Below are 24,066 nucleotides of genomic sequence, written 5' to 3'. Positions count from 1 at the left end.
ATTAACATTTTTACCTGAATGCTCTATATGAATTATGAAAGTTGTATTTTAACATTCATGTCCCTTTAAAGGGCTATAATAGTAAAATTATGTGTTAGTGCATTTAATATTGAGACTATCAACCTTAGACTACTGTGTGTTTAATCCCCACAAAGGGGTTAAACACAGATTAGAAGTGTTGCTCAGGACCCGTAGAGCACTGCTGGTCCTGAGCAGACCCACAGCTGATCCAATCACATGACTCAGCTGTTCGACTAGCACTGCTGATTCAATCAGCATACGTTTTCCGCTTAGGACTAGCAGTTTCTGTAGGTCCCAAGCGGCATTTCTACTATGTGTTTAACCCATTTGCAAAGGTTAAAAAAGTCGTTTAAGGTCAACAAGCATAAAATCAAACGCTCTAACAAATTAGAGCATGTAATTTTTCGACTATTATAGCCCTTTAAGCCAGTTTCAATTCAACTACACCCTCTCTCAATATTAGTGGTTTCTCATGGCTGCAAACATCAGTAACGTAAGCGAAATCCCCCATATTACCTTAGAAAGACTCGCCACAAACACGGGCCCACAAGCTCCGTTTGGAGCTTGATAAAGGGACCCCAAAGCATGCAATTTTAAGCAACTTTCTAATGTACTCCTATTATCAGTTTGTCTTCCTTCTCTTGTTATCTTTATTTGAAAAGCAGGAATAGTATGCTAAGGAGCCGGCCGATTTTTGGTTCAGAACGTGGGTTGCACTTTCTTATTGGTGGCTAAATGTAGCCACAAATCAGCAAGTGCAAGCCAGGGTGCTGAACCAAAAATGGGCCGGCTCCTAAACTTACATTCTTACTTTTTCAAATAAAAATACCAAGAGAACAAAGAAAAATGAATAATAGGAATAAATTAGAAAGTTGCTTAAAATTGCATACTCTATCTGAATCATGAAACAAAAAAAATGTGGGTTTAATATCCCTTAAAGAAATAAATATATTATAATTATACAATAACCTCTGTTTAAATGTACAGGATTTTCATATGCTATTTGTTTTGTTAGCTAATCATTGTTTTAAAATCAATTTCTAGCACGGCAACTACTCTTATACTAATAAACTAATGTGTGTGCTAGGGGATAGCTCATTTAGCATCAACATGAGGGGATATTTTCTCACACACGTCTTTTCCCAAAAACTATCTATCATATAACTTTAAACTCTGCTAATTACAATTTGCAATCAGGTAAATAGAGACAGCAATTTCCTGTAACTGATTAGGGCACCAAAGTCAGATTTTTTTATAACAATTAATATTTCATAAACCTAATTTATGAACATATAATAAATGCTTTATTAATGTGTTCAGCGCTTCTTGTCTACTGGTATAGAGGTAGGCAGAAATTCTAATTCTCATAATTCACATTTTCTGTAAATACATCTTGGCACATTTCTTACCATATACATTGAACAGATAATTACGGGCAGATATGAGTCAGTGAAAAAAAGCTGTGTGAGGTTGGACTGTGTCCCTCAGGTCATACTTTAAGGTTTTGGTAAAATCCTTTAAATGTAGATCAAGTCTTAAAGGGACAGTCAATACAAAATTAAACTTTCCTGATTCAGATAGGGCATGCAATTTTAAACAACTTTTCAATTTACTTTTGTCATCAAATTTGCTTTGTTCAGTTGGTATTCTTTTTTGAAAGCTTAACCTAGGTAGGCTCAAACTGATTTCTAAACCGTTGAAGGCTGCCTCTTATCTCAGGGCATTTTTACAGTTTTTCACAGTTAGACAGTGCTAGTTCATGTGTGTCATATAGATAACATTGTGCTCACTCCTGTGGAATTATTTATGAGTCAACACGGATTGGCTAAAATTTGTGTCTGTCAAAAGAGCTGAGATAAAAGGGCAGTCTGCTGGGGCTTAGATATAAGGTAATCACAAAGGTAAAAAGTATATTAATATAACTGTATTGGTTTTAAAAAAAAAATGCAAAATGGGTAATAAATGGATTATCTATCTTTTAAAACACTACACATTTTCAAGTTGACTGTCCCTTTAACCCTAACTTGGAAGCTCTGCGTTTAAACTACTGAAGTCAAAGTATATTGCTATTTACTGTTTTAAACATTCAGATGCTAAATTTTAAGGGGCCGATTTAGAAAGCAGCGGATGCTGCTTCCGACTCACTCCGCTTCAGGTCCGCCTGAAGCGGAAGTTAAGAAGCAGCGCCCGTAAGACCGCTGCTCCTTAACTCGTCCGCCACTGCTGAGGCGGCAGATAGCAATCAGCCTGATCGGATATGATCAGGTTGATGGACACCCTCTGCTAGCGGCCAATTGGCCACAAATGTGCAGGTGGCGGCATTGCACACACATTTCTAGTGAAATGCTTGTGCAATGATAAATGCCGACAGCATATGCTGTCGGCATTTATAGACGTGTGGCGGTCACTACAGCGGATCATGTCTGCCCGCACATTGATAATTTGGCCCCTATGTGTCTTACTTTGACCTTTTCTTGTTTACATGATATTATGGGTCAAATGGTGAGAAATGTATAGAAAATGAAGCAAGGTAAATATTGAGTGGTCATTATACACTTCATGAAAAAACATTAAGGGATACTAAACCCAAATGTTTTCTTTCATGATTCAGATAGAGCATGTAATTTTAAGCAACTTTCTAATTTACTCAAATTATCAATTTTTCTTTGTTCTCTTGATATTTTTACTTGAAAAAGCAGAAATGTAAGCTTAGAAGCCATCCTATTTTTGGTTCAGCCCCCTGGTACATTTAGCCACCAATCAGCAAGCGCTACTCAGGAGCTGAACCAAATATTTGAGTTTTATATTCCTTTAACACCATCAAATTAATAAGCATTTGGTTCATAAGTTATGAATCTCCGCTCTATCTTAGCCACAGGTAAAAAGTGGTGTTGAGAGTTTGAGATGGGAATAAAGTAATCTGAAGATGTTCCACACTCTGATTGCCTAAAAACAGTTACCACTAAAGAAACTATGGAGAAAATTCATAGTGATGGGTGACAAAAGATTGACAATATGCTATATGAGTACATAGTTTTGCCATATTTTTAGTTTATGATTTGGACATGAGAAAATTGTCAGCAAGAACTTGTGACAATAATTTAAAGGAATCTTAATGAGTTCTAAAGGGGATTGGTCACTATAGATGAGTTGACCGCAACACAAATACACAGCCCAAGCAGTGGATGAACCGTGGCTCTCCCCACCCCTCTCTGAGATTTGCATCCAAGCAAGTGCTGGCAAGTTTATGGCACCAGTGTTTTGTAATACAGAGGACATTTTGGGACCAATTTATTAATGTGAAGGCGGACCATGTGAAATGCTTGTGCAAAGCCGCCCCTTGCACATTCATGGCCAATCGGCCGCTAGCAGGGGGTGTCAATCATCCAGATCGGATTCGATCGGGATGATTGCTGTCTGCGCCTCAGAGTTGGCGGGCAAGTTAAGGAGCAGTGGTCTTAAGACCGCTGCTTCTTAACTTAAGTTTCCGGCGAGCCAAAGGCTCATGCGGAAACAGCAGCATACGCTGCTTCTTAAATCAGCCCCTTTGACTTCCTGCAGCATGGATAGATCAAAGCAGGTGATTACTACACCACCTTGGATAGAAAATTAAGCAAAGCAATAAAAGAGATGTGGAAAGTGGAGCCAGAAAGTGCTGTTCTACCAAGACAATGCTCCCTTGCACAAGTCACATGCTGCCATGGATGTTTGAAGAAGCTGGATTTAAATTGCTGGAGCCTTCCCTCGTATTCACTAAACCTTCCCTGTTCCCCCATTTGAAGGATCACCTGTAAGGAATTAGTTTTATGAGTGATGATGAATTATTAGCAGCTCCCCATATGTGAATGGACAGTCAAGCATAAACTTTTATTTTGAAAGGCATAAAAATATTGCAAGATTGCTGTGGGATGATCTGAAGGTGGATTACGTTGAAAATGTAAACAATATATATCTCTCATGGGGATTAGGACTTTTTTATCTACATTTGTAAAGCTTCTACAATAAAGAAATTATTTCTACTTACCATAGCATTTTGCAGACTGTACTAAGTGCAGAAGCTTTTGTGTTCCAGATATCAGTGTGTGCCCTGGTATTGTTATTTGTGTTTTTACATGTATGTTCAATTCTGCTTCTAGGTTAAAGGGATATGTCAGTGAAATAACTAAGGCCTAGCTTACAAGTCAAATGTAACTGATAGCACATGTCACATTTCTTTTCAGCCTTGAACAAACAATAATGGGCAGGGCGAAAGGATACCCACCCAGGGGTCCGCACTGTCAGCGGTGAGGGTATGAGAAGGTGCAATGTACAGCCTGTATTTAGTTTAGTAAGAATTTATGGTATCAGGAGGTGTAATATATAGTATTCTTTATATAAATAACACTGAATGTTTGGACAGGGGGGGGGGGTTCATACAGGGGGCAGAACATACGGGGGAGAGAAATAAGAGTACTGCGCTGTGGGGCCCCACAAAATTGTCTTACCCAGGGCCCCGCAAATGCTAAGGTTGTCCCTGCAATAATGCATGATTGGATGGGTATTAAAAGCATTGTAACTAAAGCATTTTTAATGCACCCAATACATAAATAGTATCTTTCAAAGGGTTGCAATGTCGATTGCATGTTGTGCTCGCATTCAATCTGAAATATCGCTCTCCTATTTACCCCCGAAAGTCAGGTATTAACTGTTATCTCTTACTATTGTGCATTCAAAAACATTGTTCACTTCCATTGAGTCGTTAAAAATAGAGCCATAAGCTAGCAAAGCGGCCAACAGTTAAAAGTAATTTACGGATCCATTTTAGTACCAGGTATCCATTGAAAAGGTTTCCACTTTGCGAGCGGTCGCTCTTTTTGTGTAGGTGTAAGTTAGCGTTGTGTTAACGCTTCCACCCGATTCCGGATTTCTAAAACATTAATAGGTTACTATGGTAACCCGACCTTACACTACACTCGATCGCATATACAGCGCCGCTTACAAGTATATTTACCCGTCGCTCACTGTTAGAATAAAATCAAACACCTAACGCATGCTCGATATCTACCTCTCAACCGCAACCCCCCAACCCAAAATAACTAATGTATTATCCCCTAATCCGCAAACCCCCATACCGCAAAGTATCTATCAAAGTTCTTAACCCCTAAACCGCCATCCCCCCACATCGCAATTAACCTAATAAATCTTTTAACCCCTAAACCGCCAATAACCCACATCGCATTTAACCTAATAAATCTATTAACCCCTAAACCGCCAATAACCCACATCGCAATTAACCTAATAAAGCTATTAACCCCTAAACCTCCAATAACCCACATCGCAATTAACCTAATAAATCTATTAACCCCTAAACCGCCAAACCCCACAACGCAAATAACTAATCACTAAGCCCCCTAACCTAACCCCCCCTAAATTAACCCCATTACATAAATTAAAATAATCCTAAATTAGAATTAAAATAAAAAACTAACATTACTTTAAAAATAAAAAACTAAGTTTAAATTAAGCTAAAATTACAGAAAATAAAAAAGTCTAACATTACATAAAATAATAAACAAAATTATCAAAAATAAAAAAATTCAACCTAATCCCTATGAAAATAAAAAAGCCCCCCAAAATAAAAATATCCCCTAATCTAATACTAAACTACCAATAGCCCTTAAAAGGGCCTTTTGTAGGGCATTGCCCTAAGTTAAACAGCTCTTTTACCTTTAAAAAAAAATCTAAGAACCCCCTACCCATCAAACCCCCCAAAATAAAAAAACCTAACACTAAAAAATCCTAAACTACCCATTGTCCCTAAAGGGGCATTTGTATGGGCATTGCCCTTAAAAGGACATTCAGCTCTTTTACAACGCCCAAATCCTTAATCTAAGAAATAAAAAAAATAAAAAAAAAGCCTTACTCTAACCCCCAGATAGGTACTCACGGTTCCTGAAGTCCAGCAGTGAAATCTTCCAAGCGGCGACCTCTTCTATCTTCATCCAGGACCGCGGAACTGAAGACCGGTGACCGCGGAACCATGGAGCGTGAAGGATACTCTTCATACACTATATAGTGAATTCAAGATATGCGATTAAATATGGTGTCCCTTGCATTCCTATTGGCTGATTTGATTATTTAAATTCAAATCAGCCAATAGGATTTCAGTAGCTCTCATCCTATTGGTTGATTTGAATTTGAAGAATCAAATCAGCAAATAGGAATGCAAGGGATACCATATTTAAGCATATACCTTGAATTCACTATTTAGTGTATGGCAGCGATCGTACACACGCCATTGTTCCGCGGTTGTCGGTCTTCAATTCCGCGGTCCTGGATGAAGATAGAAGAGGAGGTCGCCACTTGGGAGAAGACTTCACCGCTGGACTTCAGGAACCGTAAGTACCTAACTGGAGGTAAGAGTTAGGCTTTTTTTTTTTAATTAAGATTAGGGATTTGGGCTCTGTAAAAAGCTGAATGCCCTTTTAAGGGCAGTAAAAGAGCTGAATGCCTTTTAAGGGCAATGCCCATACAAATGCCCCTTTAGGGGCAATGGGTAGTTAAGGATTTTTTAGTGTTATTTTTTTTTTATTTTGGGGGGTTTGGTGGGAGGGGGGTTTTACTATTAGGGAGAACTTAGTTTTTTTTAAAGGTAAAATAGCTGTTTAATTTAGGGCAATGCTCTACAAAAGGCCCTTTTAATGGCTATTGGTAGTTTAGTATTAGTTTAGGGGGTGTTTTTATTTTGGGAGGGCTTTTTTATTTTCACAGGGATTAGGCTTAATTTTTTAATTTTTGATAATTTTGTTTATTATTTTATGTAATGTTAGACTTTTTTACTTTCTGTAACTTTAGCTTAATTTAAACTTATTTTTTTTTATTTTTAAAGTAATGTTAGGTTTTTTATTTTAATTGTAATTAAGGATTATTTTAATTTATGTAATGGGGTTAATTTAGGGGGCTTAGTATTTAGTTATTTGCTTTGTGGGGTTTGGCGGTTTAGGGGTTAATAGATTTATTAGGTTAATTGCAAAGTGGGTTAATGGCGGATTAGGGGTTAATAGTTTATATAGAAACTTTGCGATGTAGGGGCATTGTGGATTAGGGGTTAATACATTTAATATATAGTTTACGTTGTGGGGGCATTGTGGATTAGGGGTTAATAGTTTAAATAGCTAGTTTGCGTTGTGGGGCATGGCATTTTAGAGGTTAATACATTTATTATAAGTTACAATGTGGGGGGATGGTGGATAGAGGGGTTTTGACATGTCATGTTAGATTTCAATGGGAAAAAGGTCTCAAAGAGCACCTTTTTCCTGTTTTACGCCTAGTTTTGCTGGGTGTTATTTTTGTTAATGTATCGTCAGCCTCCAACAGTGTATTTACGGTTTGCACGGGCATTGGAAACCGGGTATAATTTAAAGATTAGCGTCTTCCTATACTTTGTATGGGACACGATAATGTTTTCTGCAGCCGGAGTCCGGTTGCCAAAATTGGGTTATAACGGGCCATTGGAAGCAGTCAATAAATGATATTGCTTCCAACAGCATATTTATCGGTTTGCGAGTGCACGCAAACGGAATTACAGCTCAATAGAAGCGAACTCATTGTAGGTGTATAGCAAAGAACTCCAATACTTGTGGTATTTTCGAGCTCCATAGCTGCCTTAGTGTTTCAGTGCTATCTATTCATTAATTTTGGTGTGGGCCCTTAAAAAATCTAGAGAGAAACAACATGCCTCTGATATCTGACAAGAATATTGTAGTGCGCACCCTATATATTAACAATAGACTTGAAATACCAGCAAAAAAATGCAAGCGCTATGGATTGCGATATTAATGCTCCATACTGCGTGCATTTTTGCTCTATATTTCTAATCCGGCCCAAAAAATTTTTTTATTTTAAAACAAATATTTTTTTATTTATGTGTTTAAACCCTGCAAAGGGGTAAAATCACAGTTTAAATTGAGCTGCTTCAGATATGAATATAGAATAAGACATACTTATGTAAGTGGCAATCTCTGGCTGCATCCTTATACATAGTAACAAGGGAATGTTCCAGGATTTTTACCCCCCCCCCAAAAAAAAAGCATATTATTCTTAAGCTAGAATGCCTCTTTATTTTTCCCCTCTTACTGAAATTAACTCACTGCAATATAGTAAAACAGTACGAACCTTTCAATTTTATTTCTTTTTTCTCTTCTTTTATTTGCTCTGATAAATAAAAAGATGTTGATTGCTGATTTTTGTCTCCAGGATCAGGAACAATCTCTGCATCAGGCAGGACCTGCATAGAAATGATATTTATGCTCATTTTCAAAGAAGTAAAAAGTGAGTGGTAAGCCCCCCCCCCCTCCCCCCCCCCCCCCCCCCCCGCCCAGTTGTTTTGACTACACCTGCATTCTATGTATTTTGAAAAATGTTTAGATTAATGTATATTTACAACAAAATTCAATGGCGGTCAAAAGACCTAAAGAAACATTAGTCGTAATAGGCTATGTCCCCATAAAATATTAAATTATATGCAGTAAAAATTGCAAATTACTTTTGTTTAATTCATTATTTTTCCACTAACACATTTCATGCAGTGATTATTTAATCAGTGTAGGGACTAATATTTTAACTGGCCACAGCAAAAAAAGATAAAAAGATACCTGTGAGGTTTATCAAGGGTTGTGTCCCTGAATTGCAAAACCATGAAACTTTTGCTAAACAGTGATAGTTTTAAATGCTTATATCTTGGTCCTATGTGGTAATATTTACCAGTGAGAATTCCTCTCCTGAAGGGTGTGGACAGAACTACCTACTCCCTGGTTGCCTGCATTTAGGTAACCCCTCAGGTGCTGCCCCTCCTCTTCCTAGTTCTGTCCAGCCGTTAGGTGGAAAGCTAAATTAGGAGTCACTCTCCATGTGTATGAACCTGCCTGGCTTTCCCTGGGCAAAATTGAATTCTGTATTCCTCTAGTGAGGTGAATTCCTGCAATACTTACCCTTTGTTGCGCCACTGAATCTTTGTCATCAAGGCACTGGTGTGGCCTCTAGGTGGCTGGTTGTCTTCCATAGAGTTCCTTGTGGGGTCAGCCATCTTACCATGACGTCATCAGGAAGCAATGTCACGGGGTCTCATTTTAGGGCTGACTTCAGCATGCGTGCTTCTTATGTCTCAGCGTGGACTTCCACGGGGTAATCCAGAGCTCTGCTTCTAGGATTTTCCTTCTATTCTGCCTGTCTGGCTGCATTGGCAAGGGGATTCTTTATTCATGGACCATTACTTGGTCTAATATGTGTCTATGCTGATCCCTACTTATGATGCCTTTATGTGCCTGTCAGCTGCCTCATGAAGTCTTTTTTTAGTAAACCTGTAACTGTACAGGAAACGTTCAATATTTTATTAACCCCTTCCCGCAGTTAGGACATTCCATGGGCTTTAGCACTGTGAGGACGGAATGGAACGTCGTAGCTGTTTGGGTGTCCTAAAGCAATATCAGCTTGGTAAATGGGATCGTGGGCTAGAGGGCATGCCTAGCATCATAGGCACTCCCTCCAGACCTGATCCCTTCATTGAAATCACGCGATCGCATGAGCTGAGGTTGCAGTTGTACCCTGGAGAAAGCAATCTAAAATGCAAAGGAAGTAGGAACAGTTGCCATCTTTAAATTCTCTACGGATGGAAATTGCAGATATCTTGGTTGAATGTAGCTATGAGAAAACTACTGAGCATATCTGAATTATTATTTTTTTTCTACTCATCATGTGTGAACAAAGACAATTTTTTTAAAGCTCTATATCATATTGTTTTTCTCCAAGCAATTAGTAACTCCAAAAATACTCAATATACCACTTCTTGTAAAAAATAATAGAGGAGCCAACTAGGAGTAAAGCTATATTTGATTTAGTGCTATCAAACAAAACAGATAATATCAGACATAGAAGTCAAAGAACATTTGGGTAACAGTGATCATAACATGGTCACATTTGAAATCTCTTTTCATAAGCAGGTTTAACTAAGACTTTTAATTTTAAGAAAGCAAATTTCAACAATTTAAGGAAATCAATAAATAACATAAATTGGGACAAAGTATTCTCTAATAAAAAAATACAGAGGATAAATGGATAACATTTAAATCTTTGTTAAATAAATATACATATCAACAAATACCATATGGTTATAAAAATAAAAATAAAAAATCCAAGCCAATGTGGCTAAAATATCTGTGTTAAGAGAAATAAGGAAAGAACGTAGGGAATTTAAATTATTCAAAGAAAATAGTACTGACTCAACATACCATATTTATAAGGAATGTAACAAATCATGCAAAAAAGCAATCAAATTAGCCAAAATAAAAAATAAAAAAATAAAAGTCTAACCCTAAAAGGTTCTTTAAGTACATAAATAGTAAAACATCTAAGAAGGACAATATAAGTACATTAAAATATGTGGAGGGTAGCATGATTAACAGTGACAGGGAGAAGGTTGAGGTACTAAACCAGTTATTTTTTCAGTATACACAAGAGAGGAACCAATGGAGGATACTTTGGAACAAACTAGAACATGCAATCCCATACCATTAACTGGGTTATGTCTCGAGGATATCAGGAAAAAAACTGGATAATATTAAGGTAAATAAAACTCCAGGCCCAGATGGAATACACCCAAGGGTGTTACAGGAACTTTGCACTGTTATAGACAAACCATTACTCTTAATTTTTCAAAACTCATTATCCTCAGGCATATAGTACCCCAGGATTGGCATAAAGCTGATGTGGTGCCACTCTTCAAAAAGGGAAGCAGGGATGATCCAGGAAGCTATAGCCCAGTTAGTCTTAAATCAATAGTGGGGAAGATATTTGAAGGGATTATAAAGTATTATATTGATGAGCATATTCATGTAAACAAGATTATGAGTTCAAATCAGCATGGTTTTATGAGAAATAGATCATGTCAAACTAATCTTATTAGATTCTATGAGGAAGTAAGTAAAAATATATATAAAGGGGAATCAGTTGATGTGGCATACTTAGATTTTGCAAAAGTGTTTGATACAGTGCCACATGAGAGTTTAATGCACAAAATTAAGTGACTGGGAATAGCTGAAATTGTTAGCTCATGGATAAATAACTGGATAAAAGATAGGGAGCAACGAGTAATAGTGAATGGGTCATTCTCAGATTGGACAAAGGTAATCAGTGGAGTCCCCCAGGGATCAGTACTGGGCCCTGTTAATTTTAATATTTTTTTTAATGACTTGGAGCAAGGATTAAATAGCGACATCTCTATTTTTGCAGATGATACCAAGTTAAGTAAGGTCATTAGGTCAGAGCAGGATGAACTTTCGTTAAAAAAGGATCTGCAAAAATTAGAAGTATGGGCAGGTAAATGGAAAATGAGATTTAATATGGGAAAATGCAAGGTTCTACATTTTGGAAGTAAAAATAAGCAGGCACTGTTTTATTTAAATTGGACAAGAATTAGCCAAACAGAGGAGGAAAGGAGTGGTAATAGATAACAAGCTAAAGATGGGTGCAAAATGCAGGGCAGCGGCTTCAAAGGCTAATAAGATACTAGCATGTATTAAAAGAGGCATTGATTCAAGGGAGGAAAGCATCATTCTGTCACTATATAAATCCCTGGTAAGACCTCACCTTGAGTATGGAGTGCAGTTCTGGGGACCGATCGCAAAAAAAAAAAAATGTAGAACTAGAAAAAGTTCAGAGAAGGGCCTCAAAGCTAATAAGGGGAGTGGGGAATTTAAGCTATGAGGAGAGGCTAGCCAAACTGGGTCTGTTGTCTCTAGAAAAAAGGCGCTTGAGAGGTGACATGATTACTTTATATAAATATATTCAAGGCCCATATATAGAGATGACAGAAGCTATGTTTATTCCAAGAAAATTGTTTGTGACAAGAGGTCATAATTTAAGATTGGAGGAAAGGAGATTTAGAGGAAGAATTATCAAGCCGTCAACTATGCTGCATTCGACGGCACCAATACGCTCGCCTAACATCGCGGCCGCGGACCTGAATACTTATTTATAAAAAAATGCTGTCAAAAAGCCGCTCACCAAGAACGGGGCGATGAGCAGCAGACTATTGTTAACTAACAGTCATCAATCTCGCTGCTATTCGGCTTTTTCCCAACTTTATTTATACCCTGTTACTAAACACTGCCACTATACTAAAATATTTAACCCCTATCCTGCCGCTCCCGGAGCCCGCCGCAACTCTAATAAAGTTACTAACGTATATCCCTCCACTCCCAGAGCCCACCGCAACTCTAATAAAGTTATTAACCCCTATTCCGCCGCTCCCGGACCCCTCTGTAACTAAATAAATGTATTAACCCCTAAACCACCAGCCCCCCACATCGCCATAAACTAAATTAAGCTATTAACTCCTAAACCTAACAACCCGCAAACTTTACAATAAATATTAACTCATCCCTATCTTATAATACATTTAAACTTACCTTTAGAATTAAAATAAACTATATTAAACTACTAATTAACCTACCCTAACTATTATCCTACAATTACATTAAACTATATTAAACTATTAATTAACCTACCCTAACTATTATACTAAAATTACATTAAACTATATTAAACTATTAATTAACCTACCCTAACTATTATACTAAAATTACATTAAACTATATTAAACTATTAATTAACCTACCCTAATTATTATACTAAAATTACATTAAACTAAAAATTAAATTAACTATATTACATAGTTAAAAACCTAACCCTACTCAAGTTATTTAACCCCTTAATGACAACTGACGTACCAGGTACGTCATGCATTAACAAGCAGTTAATGACAATAGACATACCTGGTACGTCAGTTGTCTAACAGAGTGCTGGAAGCGATCACAATCGCTTCCAGCAGCTCTGAGGGTATTGCAGTGATGCCTCCATATGGAGGCATCCTGCAATACCCCTTTACAAGCCTCCGATGCAGAGAGAGCCACTCTGTGGCCCTCTCTGCACCGGAGCGTCGTTGGTGGGTGGGAGCAAGGCAGGGAGGTGGGTGGGCGGCCTGCCAAGGGCCTGTGATTTGGAGGGGGGCGGGATCGGAGGCCGGATCGGATGCGGCAGTGTCCGGGGGCGCGCACGGACGCGTGGGCGCGTGCACGTGGGCAGCGGACGGGCGCGTGCACGGGGCGGGAGCGGGTGGGAACTGCTACACTACAGAAAACATGTATTTCAAAATTGGGAGAAAAGGGGGGATTTTAATTAAATAAATGATCAAAGGGTTCTGGGGGGGGGGAAGCTACACTACAGAAAATGGGAAAAAAGTCCAAAAAACAATAAAAGCATATTTTTTTTAAGAAACTGGGTACTGGCAGACAGCTGCCAGTACCCAAGATGGTGCCCATTAAGTTAGAGGGGGAGGGTTAGAGAACTGTTTGATGGGGGATCTGTGAGTTTGGGGGCTAAGGGGGGATTCTATGCAGCATATGTAAATATGCTATAAAAAAACCAAAAAACCCAAATATACCTTTTTATCTTAGTACTGGCAGACTTTCTGCCAGTACTTAAGATGGAGGGAACAATTGTGGGGTGGGGGAGGGAATATAGCTGTTTGGGAGGGATCAGGGGGTCTGATGTTTCAGGTGGGAGGCTGATCTCTACACTAAAGCTAAAATTAACCCTGCAAGCTCCCTACAAGCTACCTAATTAACCCCTTTACTGCTAGCCATAATACAAGTGTGATGCGCAACAGAATTTAGTGGCCTTCTAATTACCAAAAAGCAGCGCCAAAGCCATATATGTCTGCTATTTCTGAACAAAGGGGATCCCAGAGAAGCATTTACAACCATTTGTGCCATAATTGCACAAGCTGTTTGTAAATAATTTCAGTAAGAAACCAAAAATTTAGAAAAATGTAAAAAAAAAATTTATTTGAACGTATTTGGCGGTGAAATGGTGGCATGAAATATACCAAAATGTGCCTTGATCAATACTTTGGGTTGTTTACTACACTACACTAAAGCTAAAATTACCCCAAAAAGCTCCCTACATGCTCCCTAATTAACCCCTTCACTGCTGGGCATAATACAAGTATGTGTGCAGTGGCATTTAGCGGCCTTCTAATTGCCAAAAAGCAACGCCAAAGCCATATATGTCTGCTATTTCTGAACAAAGGGGATGCCAGAGAAGCATTTACAACCATTTTTGCCATAATTGCACAAGCTGTTTGTAAACAATTTCAGTGAGAAACCGAAAGTTTGTGAAAAAATTTGTGAAAAAGTGAACGATTTTTTGTATTTGATCGCATTTGGCGGTGAAATGGTGGCATGAAATATACCAAAATGGGCCTAGATCAATACTTTGGGATGTCTTCTAAAATAAAATATATACATGTCAAGGGATATTCAGAGATTCCTGAAAGATATCAGTGTCCCAATGTAACTAGCAGTAATTTTGAAAAAAAGTAGTTTGGAAATAGCAAAGTGTTACTTGTATTTATGGCCCTATAACTTGCAAAAAAAGTAAAGAACATGTAAACATTGGGTATTTCTAAACTCAGGACAAAATTTAGAAACTATTTAGCATGGGTGTTTTTTGGTGGTTGCAGATGTGTAACAGATTTTGGGGCTAAAAGTTAAAAAAAAGTGTTTTTTTCCATTTTTTCCTCATATTTTATATATTTTTTATAGTAAATTATAAGATATGATGAAAATAATGGTATCTTTAGAAAGTCCATTTAATGGCGAGAAAAACGGTATATAATATGTGTGGGTACAGTAAATGAGTAAGAGGAAAATTACAGCTAAACACAAACACCGCAAAAATGTAAAAATAGCCTTTCTCACAAACGGACAGAAAATGGAAAAGTACTGTTGTCATTAAGGGGTTAAATCTACTATTAAAAATTACTAAGTTACACAAAAATAACAACTAAGTTACACAAAATAAAATACACTAAGTTACAAAAAATAAAAAACACTAAGTTACACAAAATAAAAATTAAATTATCAAATATTTAAGCTAATTACACCTAATCTAATAGCCCTATTAAAATAAAAAAGCCCCCCCAAAATAAAAAAACCCTAGCCTACACTAAACTACCAATGGCCCTTAAAAGGGCCTTTTGGGGGCATTGCCCCAAAGAAATCAGCTCTTTTACCTGTTAATAAAAATAAATACAAATACCACCCCAACGGTAAAACCCACCACCCACACAACCAACACCCCCAAATAAAAACCTATCTAAAAAACCTAAGCTCCCCATTGCCCTGAAAGGGGCATTTGTATGGGCATTGCCCTTAAAAGGGCATTCAGCTCTTATACTGCCCAAAGACCATAACCTTAAATTAAAACCCACCCAATAAACCCTTAAAAAAAAACTAACACTAACCCCCGAAGATCCACTTACAGTTTTCGAAGACCGGACATCCATTCTCAACCAAGCGGCAGAAGTCCTCAGCGAAGCCGGTAGAAGTCTTCATCCAAGCGGGCAGAAGTCTTCATCCAGATGGCATCTTCTATCTTCATCCATCCGGCGCGGAGTATCCTCTTCTTAAGACGTCTCTTGAAGAATGAAGTTTCCTTTAAATGACGTCTCTTACATTCCGATTGGCTGATACATTCCGATCTGGCAAAAGTTGTCAGATAGTGCCAAATTTGTATTCAGAACATCTGTAATGACGTAACCATCGATCTGTGTCGGATTGAGACCGGCGGATCGTATGTTACGTCACAGATTTCAACTTTTGCCGGTCTGTAGGCTTTGATAAATGGGTCAAATCAGGCTCACCACAATTACGCTGTGGAATTCCAGCGTATTTGTGGTTGACGACTTGATAAATATCCCTCTGAATATTCTGCAACGGAAACGTTTTTCACTGTAAGAGCAATAAAATTGTGGAACTCATTAACAAAGGAGGTAGTGAATGCCAATGCCCTAGATACATTTCTGGCTAGAAACAAAATTCATGGATATGATTTCTTGTATTAAATGGATCACCTTTTAGTGGGATTAATTTAAGCTCAAATGGAGCTTTTTATAAGTATATTATATTTGTATAGGTTGAACTTGATGGACTTCAGTCTTTTTTCAACCTCATCTACTATGTTACTATGTATATTACTATGTTAAAGGGCCAGATTACAAGTGGAGTGCAAAATATTGCTTACAAGCTTACAGCAAGATATTTGCGCTCCACTCAGTAATACCAATGCACACAAATGTGTGTTGGTATTACAAGTTAGACGCAATGTGAATCTGACCTTGCGTTTGCATTGCAGAGAAGCTTTGAGTTCATGAGAGCGCGCTTTCATATGTATATAAGCATATACATATATATTTACAGGGAACACACAGTCCCCATAGACCACTATACAGTTCACTTTTCAGTGCATTACAAGGAACACACAGTCCCCATAGACCACTATACAGTTCCCTTTTCAGTGCGTTTTTTTTTTTTTTCTAACACCCCACATCCGCCAACTATAGCCGCCAAAAAACTGCTTTGTGCAGTAATTTAAAAAAAAAAAAAAACACTAAACTTAAATTTGTGGGCAAATGGGGGACATTTTGTAAATTAACCAGAAATCTGATCTCTCAATAATTTTCAGAGCTCTAACTACTTGTAATGGCCAGTTATTTATTTGCAAATTTGCCCATTTATGGGCACGCAATAAATTAGCACTCCACTATTAATCTAGCCCTAGTAATTTATGTACCGATTCAATTGTTGTAAGCACTGGAAAAACAAGCTTCAACACTGAACACAAAGTTTAAAAAACTTTCCTATGTACATCTATTATTAGATTTGCTTCATTCTCTTGGTATCCTATGTTAAAGTAGCAGCAATGCGCTACTGAAAACTAGTTGAACACATTAGTTGAGCCAATGAAAAAAGGCATATATGCACAGCCACTAATCAGAAGCTAGCTCTCAGCAGTTCCTTGCTGCTTCGGAGACAATATAGGTATGCTTTTCAACCAAGGAAATAAGCAAATTAGCTAGTAGAAGTAAATAGGAAAATGATTCTATCTTAATCATAAACATTTATTATTGACTTTACCGTGCCTTTAATGCAAATAATCCCCCTATACATTATTTTGAAATAGAACATACTATATCAAAACATATTTAATTCTAATTATGTCATTTTTTATTTATTTTGTACAAAAAACTACAAATTCTTTCGTCAAGGATTTGTATACATAACATTGACGGACATAAATTCATAATGGTTTGCTTTAATAGCAATACTACACAATTTACAATGACCACTTTCTTAAATAATTGGCCTGGGAAACTATTTTCAGAAAGTATCTTAAAACTATAATGCAGTTAGCAGATGTTTTTGAAGCAATCACTTGTTTCCACAGTGCTGACTGATTTCCATAAGACAGCTAGCTCAGTAAAAGAACCAGAGGAGAGGCTCATTTTATTTATCCAACCCTCTGTTTTGCAATTCTGTTCTAGTGTTTTCTCTGCTGGCAAAGACTGTAAGTATTAGCATGAAAATCTCCCATACTTTATGTCTTCTCAACTGTTACACAGGCTGTTCAAGGCAGAACAGTAAGATTTTAACTAGTTGTGTTACAAATAGGTCAGACAAGAAAATGTGACAAAAATGCAGAAAGAGAGCGTTTTAATGTGGGAATACATAATAACATCTCCAGGTATATTTATGATGGTATGGGCTGACATGTATCCAGTAGCCGACCTACTCAACAAAGGGCCCGCTAAATGTACCCAGTAGTAAACAATAGCAATACAGTATATATGATCCTCTGTATAATGATTTTGGGGATAGACAACCTGCACTAATTAAAGGCTCCCCAGCTTTAGGATTGTACTTGTTCTGCAAATGTGCATGAATAGTATGGCTGCTATGGACCCCTCCAGCACTTGGGCCCTAGTGCAACTGCACCCGCTGCACCAATGGTCGTTCCCCACCTGCATGTATCCCAGAGAAGCATCATTCGGCAAAAATTATGAATGTCCAAGAGTACTCTTGTGAAATAGGTGGCGTAAAAGTAAGAATGCAGCGGTCTTAAAGCTGCGGCTTCTGAAATAGTAGTTCCAGGCTTGCATGTGCACACTAAGGGCTCCAAAGCTACAAAGACAGCTTCATAAATAATCCCCCTTAGTTTAGGGTTTTAAATTCAGAAAATTGGTACATTTTTGGAATTGTAGAAAGAATCCCAAGCCCACTGACACCCCTGAAGAAGTCCGATTTGTTTAGAGGGACGTTGCATCTAGTTCAGATAAGGTGCTTCTAGTGAGAAAACCTATTTAATTAGTTCTGCAAAGTATATGTGCTGTTTCATTTCTTATAAATATAACTCGTTTTTAAGAATGCAAATGTAATTAATGTAGTAACATTGGTGAACTTCAGGAGGAAACAAATGCAGAAGATGGCAGCTGCAAGCCGCTTTCAGCAATTTTCGAACCTGATTTATTCTTGCAAAAGTGCAACACACTAAGATATGGATTTGCACAGAGTTTAGTGTGTTGCACTTTCACAAGAATGTATGTATGTATGCATTGGGTACTTGTAAAGCACAGCTAATCACCCGTAAGGGTCTCAAGGCGCTACTCATTTAATCGATCTCAGAAGGATGAAAGGCTGAGTGGACCACACCAGGGATCGAACCTGCAACCCTTGGTTGCTACAGAGCTCAGCCACAGTGCCTCAGCATGCTGAGCTATCTGTCTGGTTCTAAAATTTGGCAAATGTGGCTTGCAGTCGCCATCTTGGCATTTGTTTTTCCCAATGTTTACAAATGCACATGTCTATAGGAGAGTATGGAATGTTACTTTTTATACTGACTTGTATTATGGCTGCATAATAGTGTTGCCATATGTTAAGTTTAAAAAAATAGTCTACGTTATATATATACGTGATATCCTGTACATCTAACAAGATTTATAGAAACATTGAGATACCTGACATCACATCTGCAAGATCAAGAAATGGCATTTTGGAAAATCGTAACATATAGTATTCACATCTTTAGGAACAGTGTCTCGGTAATTGCGTTGTCGTGATCAGGAGTTAAACGGACAGTCTAGTCAAAATTAAACTTTCATGATTCAGATAGGAAATGTAATTTTAATCAACTTTCCAATTGAGTTTTATAATTAAATTTGCTATGTTCCCTTGGTGGTATTTTTGAAAAGCTAAACCTAGGTAGGCTCAAACTGATTTCTAAACCGTTGCAAACCGCCTCTTAGCACTGAGGATTTTGAAAGTTTTTCACAGTTAAACAGTACTAGTTCATGTGTGTCATATAGATAACATTTTGCTCACTCCCATGGAGTTATTTAGGAGTCTGCACTGATTGGCTAAACTGCATGCCTGTCAAAAGCACTGAAATAAGGGGGCAGTCTGCCGAAGCTTACATAGAAGGTAATCACAGAGGTAAAACATATATTAATATAACAGTGTTGGTTATGCAAAACTGTGGAATGGGTAATAAAGGGATTAAGGGGCCGAATTACCATTGTGCGAGCGGACATGATCTGATATTGCGGATCATGTCCGCTGCACATCAATAAATGTCAATAGCATAAGCTCTCTGCATTTAACATTGCACCAGCAGTTCTTGTGAACTGCTGGTGCAATGCTGCCCCCTGCAGATTCGTGGACAATCGGCTTCTAGCAGGGGGTGTCAATCAACCCGGTCGTATGAGATCGGGTTGATTTCTGGCGATGTCTGTCCGCCGCCTCAGAGCAGGCGGACAGGTTATGGAGCAGCGGTCTTGATGCCAGAAACACGGGGCATCAAGCTCCGTACGGAGCTTGATAAATATGCCCCTATATATCGTTTTAAAATTCTGGTGCAGACTGTCCCTTTAAGTATTTGAATCTTGTTTGTTTAAAACCACAATCTACTTTCAGTAATAAAAACGCAGAAAAGAGAATCCCTATTCTGTACATTAAAAGGTGAGGTTTTGATTTCTTATTCTGTATAGTGACAAACTCAATTCCTGTCCAGAACTGTGAGAGTGAGTTTTTCAAATGCAGTCTGTACAGTGAGTTCTAAAACTTTGGACCATGTTTAAAATCCTGTTTAATAGAATAAGAATAGTTGTAGCCACTTTCCTCTAAGAGAAAATTATTTCCTGCACGGTTTCTCTTGTTTTTAGATGAAATCCTCGCCAAAACGGGGAAAGTCACTATTTCAATCATTGATGGAAAACATTTAAAAAAATCCTTAAAAATCTAAAAAGTTAACAAACATAGGAATATATTTTATGAGTGGAGCACTATAGCGCGCAATTACAAGCTGTAAGTAAAACATTTTCACATGAATGCTAACACGAAGAGCGCAAAAATCCAAAGTTAGAATATCACAACCGTGTTAGCTTATTCCCTCAAAAAAATCAATGGAGCAAAAAAAGTGCACGCCATCACATTTTCTCAAGTACGCTAACCTGACATAGAAATATGAATATTTCACATTCCAATGTTCTTTACATAGCAGAATATGTTCTATTTATTCATAAAGTGATGGCGTTTACGTTCAACTTGTAATACAACCAATAAACAAGACGACAGCAAACACCTGCGAAAAAAAAAACCTTTTCCCTTAAGCGTAACTGTTAACCCGCCACTCGTAATTTGGCACTAAACAGGAAAAACTAACACTTTACAGGGGATGATAATTCATTATTGATAACCAAATAAATGCGGTCATAGTACTAACATTGCAAAGTCAACGTCTTACCTCGTCATTGTTAAATCAAGGAGAGAGATTGGGTGTTACAAGCTGTTGTGCTCCCTATACTCTTAATGGAAACAGCAAAGTGTTATATACAGTATATTCTTTATATATATATATATATATATATATATATATATATATATGTGTGTGTGTGTGTACACACACAAAACAGGGGCTTGTCAATAAACAAAACATTTTTAAATGCTGCAAAATCACCTATGCTTTTATATTAAAATTGAAATCTTAGTCACACAGTATGGCCATACTCTGCTTAGCCAGTCACCAGCTTACAAGCTGTCCCAAAGTTGAATGGTCCTAACACTAAAATACTTTCATTCTTGCTGTTCTATTTACAATAAAATAAGATTCCCTGGCTTTATATACAACCTTTAACCAATGGAAGATAGTCAGTCTTCCTTTTTCTAAAATACAAATACACAAAGTATGGTTTAGCACACACACCTTACAAAAAATAGTTTAAATTCATCTTTGTGAGTGCTGTCAATAAGACTTTATGGGGCCGATTTATTAAGATGTGGGTGGACATGATCCGCTGTAGCGAATCATGACCGCCCGACATCGCTAAATGTCGACATCATACGCTGTCAGCATTTAACATTGCACAAGCATTTCTAGTGAAATGCTTGTGCAAGATTCGCGGCCAATCAGCAGGGGGTGTCAATCATCCGATCGTATCTGATCTGATAAAATCCTATTGGCTGTTCCAATCAGTCAATAGGATTTGAGCAGCTCTCATCCTATTGGCTGTTCCAATAAGCAAAAGGGTAAGAGCTCAATCCTATTGGCTGATTGGAACAGCCAATAGGATGAGAGCGGCTCAAATCCTATTGGCTGATTGGAACAGCCAATAGGATTTTAGCAGCTCTAATCCTATTGGCTGATTGGAACCTTTCAGCCAATAGGAATGCAAGGGACGCCATCTTGGATAACATCACTTGCATTGAAGTTCCAGTTTACGGCGGCGACCGTATGAAGAAGAGCTCCGCGCCGGATGTCTTCAGGATGGACACACTCCGCGCCGGATGAAGATAAAAGATGCCATCTGGATGAAGACTTCTTGCCGCCTGGATGAGGACTTTGCAACCTGGATGAAGATAGATCCTTCAAGCGAGGCTTCAATAACTGTAAGTGGATCGTCGGGGGTTAGTGTTAGGTTTATTCAAGGATTTTTTGGGTGGGTTTTATTTTTAGATTAGGGTCTGGGCAGGTAAAAGAGCTAAATGCCCTTTTAAGGGCAATGCCCATACAAATACCCTTTTCAAGGCAATAGGGAGCTTAGGTTATTTTAGATTTTTTTTATTTGGGGGGGTGGTTGGTTGGGTGGTGGGTTTTACTGTTGGGGGGTGTTTGTATTTGTAAAAAAAAAATTTACAGTTAAAAGAGCTGATTTCTTTGGGGCAATATAAGGCCCTTTTAAGGGCCATTGGTAGTTTATTATAGGCTAGAGGTTTTTAATTTTGGGGGCTTCTTTATTTTGATAGGGCTATTAGATTAGGTGTAATTCTTTTTTATTTTTGATATTGTGTTTTTTTTTCCCGTAATTTAGTGTTTTTTATTTTTTGTAACTAAACGTTTATTTTTTTTGGTAATTTAGTAATTTTTAATAATGTTTAATAGTAAATTTAAATAATTTGAGTAGGGTTAGGGTTTTTTAATATGTAATCTAGTTAATTTAATTGGTAGTTTAATTTAATTGTAGTATAATAGTTAGGGTAGGTTAATTAATAGTTTAAATATAGTTTTATTTTAATTCTACAGGTAAGTTCAAATTTATTTTAAGATAGGGATGTAATTTTAATTTAAAGTTAGCGGCTTGTTAGGTTTAGGGGTAATAGCTTAATTTAGTTAATGGGGATGTGGGGGGCTGGTGGTTTAGGGGTTAATAGGTTCAGTTAGTGGTAGTGATGTGGGAGGCCAGAGGTTTAGGGGTTAATAAATTTATTTAGGTTGCGGCGGGGTCCGGGAGCGGTGGTATAGGGGTTAATAACTTTATTTAGGTTGCGGCAGGGTCCGGGAGTGGCGGAATAGGGGTTAATACATTTTATTTAGGTTGCAGCGATGTCGGGCGGCAGATTAGGGGTGTTTAGACTCAGGGTTTATGTTAGGGTGTTAGGTGTAAACGTTACTTGTTTTCAACCATAGAAATCAATGGGATATTTGGCAGCATCGAACATAAGCTTTCGGTGCTTTCAGACTCCCATTGATTTCTATGGTATCCGCGGCCACCAGGGTGGCGGATTGAAAACCAGGTACGCTGGGCCAGAATAGCCGCGAGCGTACCTGTTAGAAATTTAATAAATGGGAAAAGGTGTCAAAAAGAGCCAAATGCGTATTCGGAACATCTGTAATGATCGATCTGCGTTGGATTGAGACCGGAGGATCGTATGTTACGTCACAAATGTCAACTTTTGCCGGTCTGTAGGCTTTGATAACTAGGTCGGATCAAGCTCGCAACAATTACGCTGCGAAATTCCGGCGTATTTGCGGTTGACGGCTTGATAAATATCCCCCTATGTGTTTATGTACTGCTTGCATTTTTGTACTCCTCTTGTAATCGGCTCATAGTTTTCTAGGGTCAGTAATGTGAAACCAACATCTCAAATGAATTAGACCATGTTATGTTTTTTAATTATAATGTCTCTTTAAAAGTTAAAACACATGACTAAATATGCCTTGCATGAAAATGTTATTCGCTTTTAATATCTCTTTATATTACCTATAACATTGACAAATGGAAATAATTATTGCTGGAAATTTCTGAAAACGAGAAGATGCAATAATTATTTACGGATATTTATTGCACCATTCAGAATTTGCAACATTCTTTTTACTCATCAGTATAGTGTTGGTTTTAGATTGGAACTGGGTTCAGCTTCACTAATCGGAATGAGTTTTTAAGCTCAAATTGATAACATCCAAAATGCTTAAATAGCTGTCTCAGAAATGAGTTCTGCATTTCAGTAATCCATTCTTTGCTTTACATGAAAATCTGTGCAAAGCTGAAAGCATATATTTAAATATATTAAATAGGATCCTAATAGTAATATGAATGTGGTATTTAACAGATGCTATCGCTTAAAACAAATTGTGTTCTTTTGTAAGAGTATGAACATAGCAAACTGAAACAGCTGACAAATAAAAAAGATAGTTATATATTGAGTTCAATTTTTTTTTTCAAGATCATTAATGATCTCTAGATGAAGGCATTTGAAAACTATTCGAACATACATTTAATAAAAATAAATTATGGCTCTTGTTGGCCAATTGTTAGTATGTGTGGAAGGATCTAACTTTGGCATTGATCACAAGCCATTCAAAAATTTTATCTAAAGGTTTTCTACAGAAAAATACCAT

General features: G+C 37.6%; 1 protein-coding gene across 1 annotated transcript in view; it reads right to left on the bottom strand.

Moving 5' to 3' along the window:
• LRRIQ3 (leucine rich repeats and IQ motif containing 3) overlaps positions 1 to 24,066 on the bottom strand; it is a 154,434-nt gene that overhangs the window by 40,727 nt on the left and 89,641 nt on the right. Inside the window, 1 exon segment of the mRNA XM_053693188.1 lies at positions 8,176 to 8,287. Within this exon segment, the coding sequence (XP_053549163.1) occupies positions 8,176 to 8,287 (112 nt within the window).

Source organism: Bombina bombina, chromosome 10 (genome assembly GCF_027579735.1).
Source record: "Bombina bombina isolate aBomBom1 chromosome 10, aBomBom1.pri, whole genome shotgun sequence".
In the NCBI taxonomy this organism is placed as follows: domain Eukaryota; kingdom Metazoa; phylum Chordata; class Amphibia; order Anura; family Bombinatoridae; genus Bombina; species Bombina bombina.
This window is presented reverse-complemented; position numbering and strand designations above follow the sequence as displayed.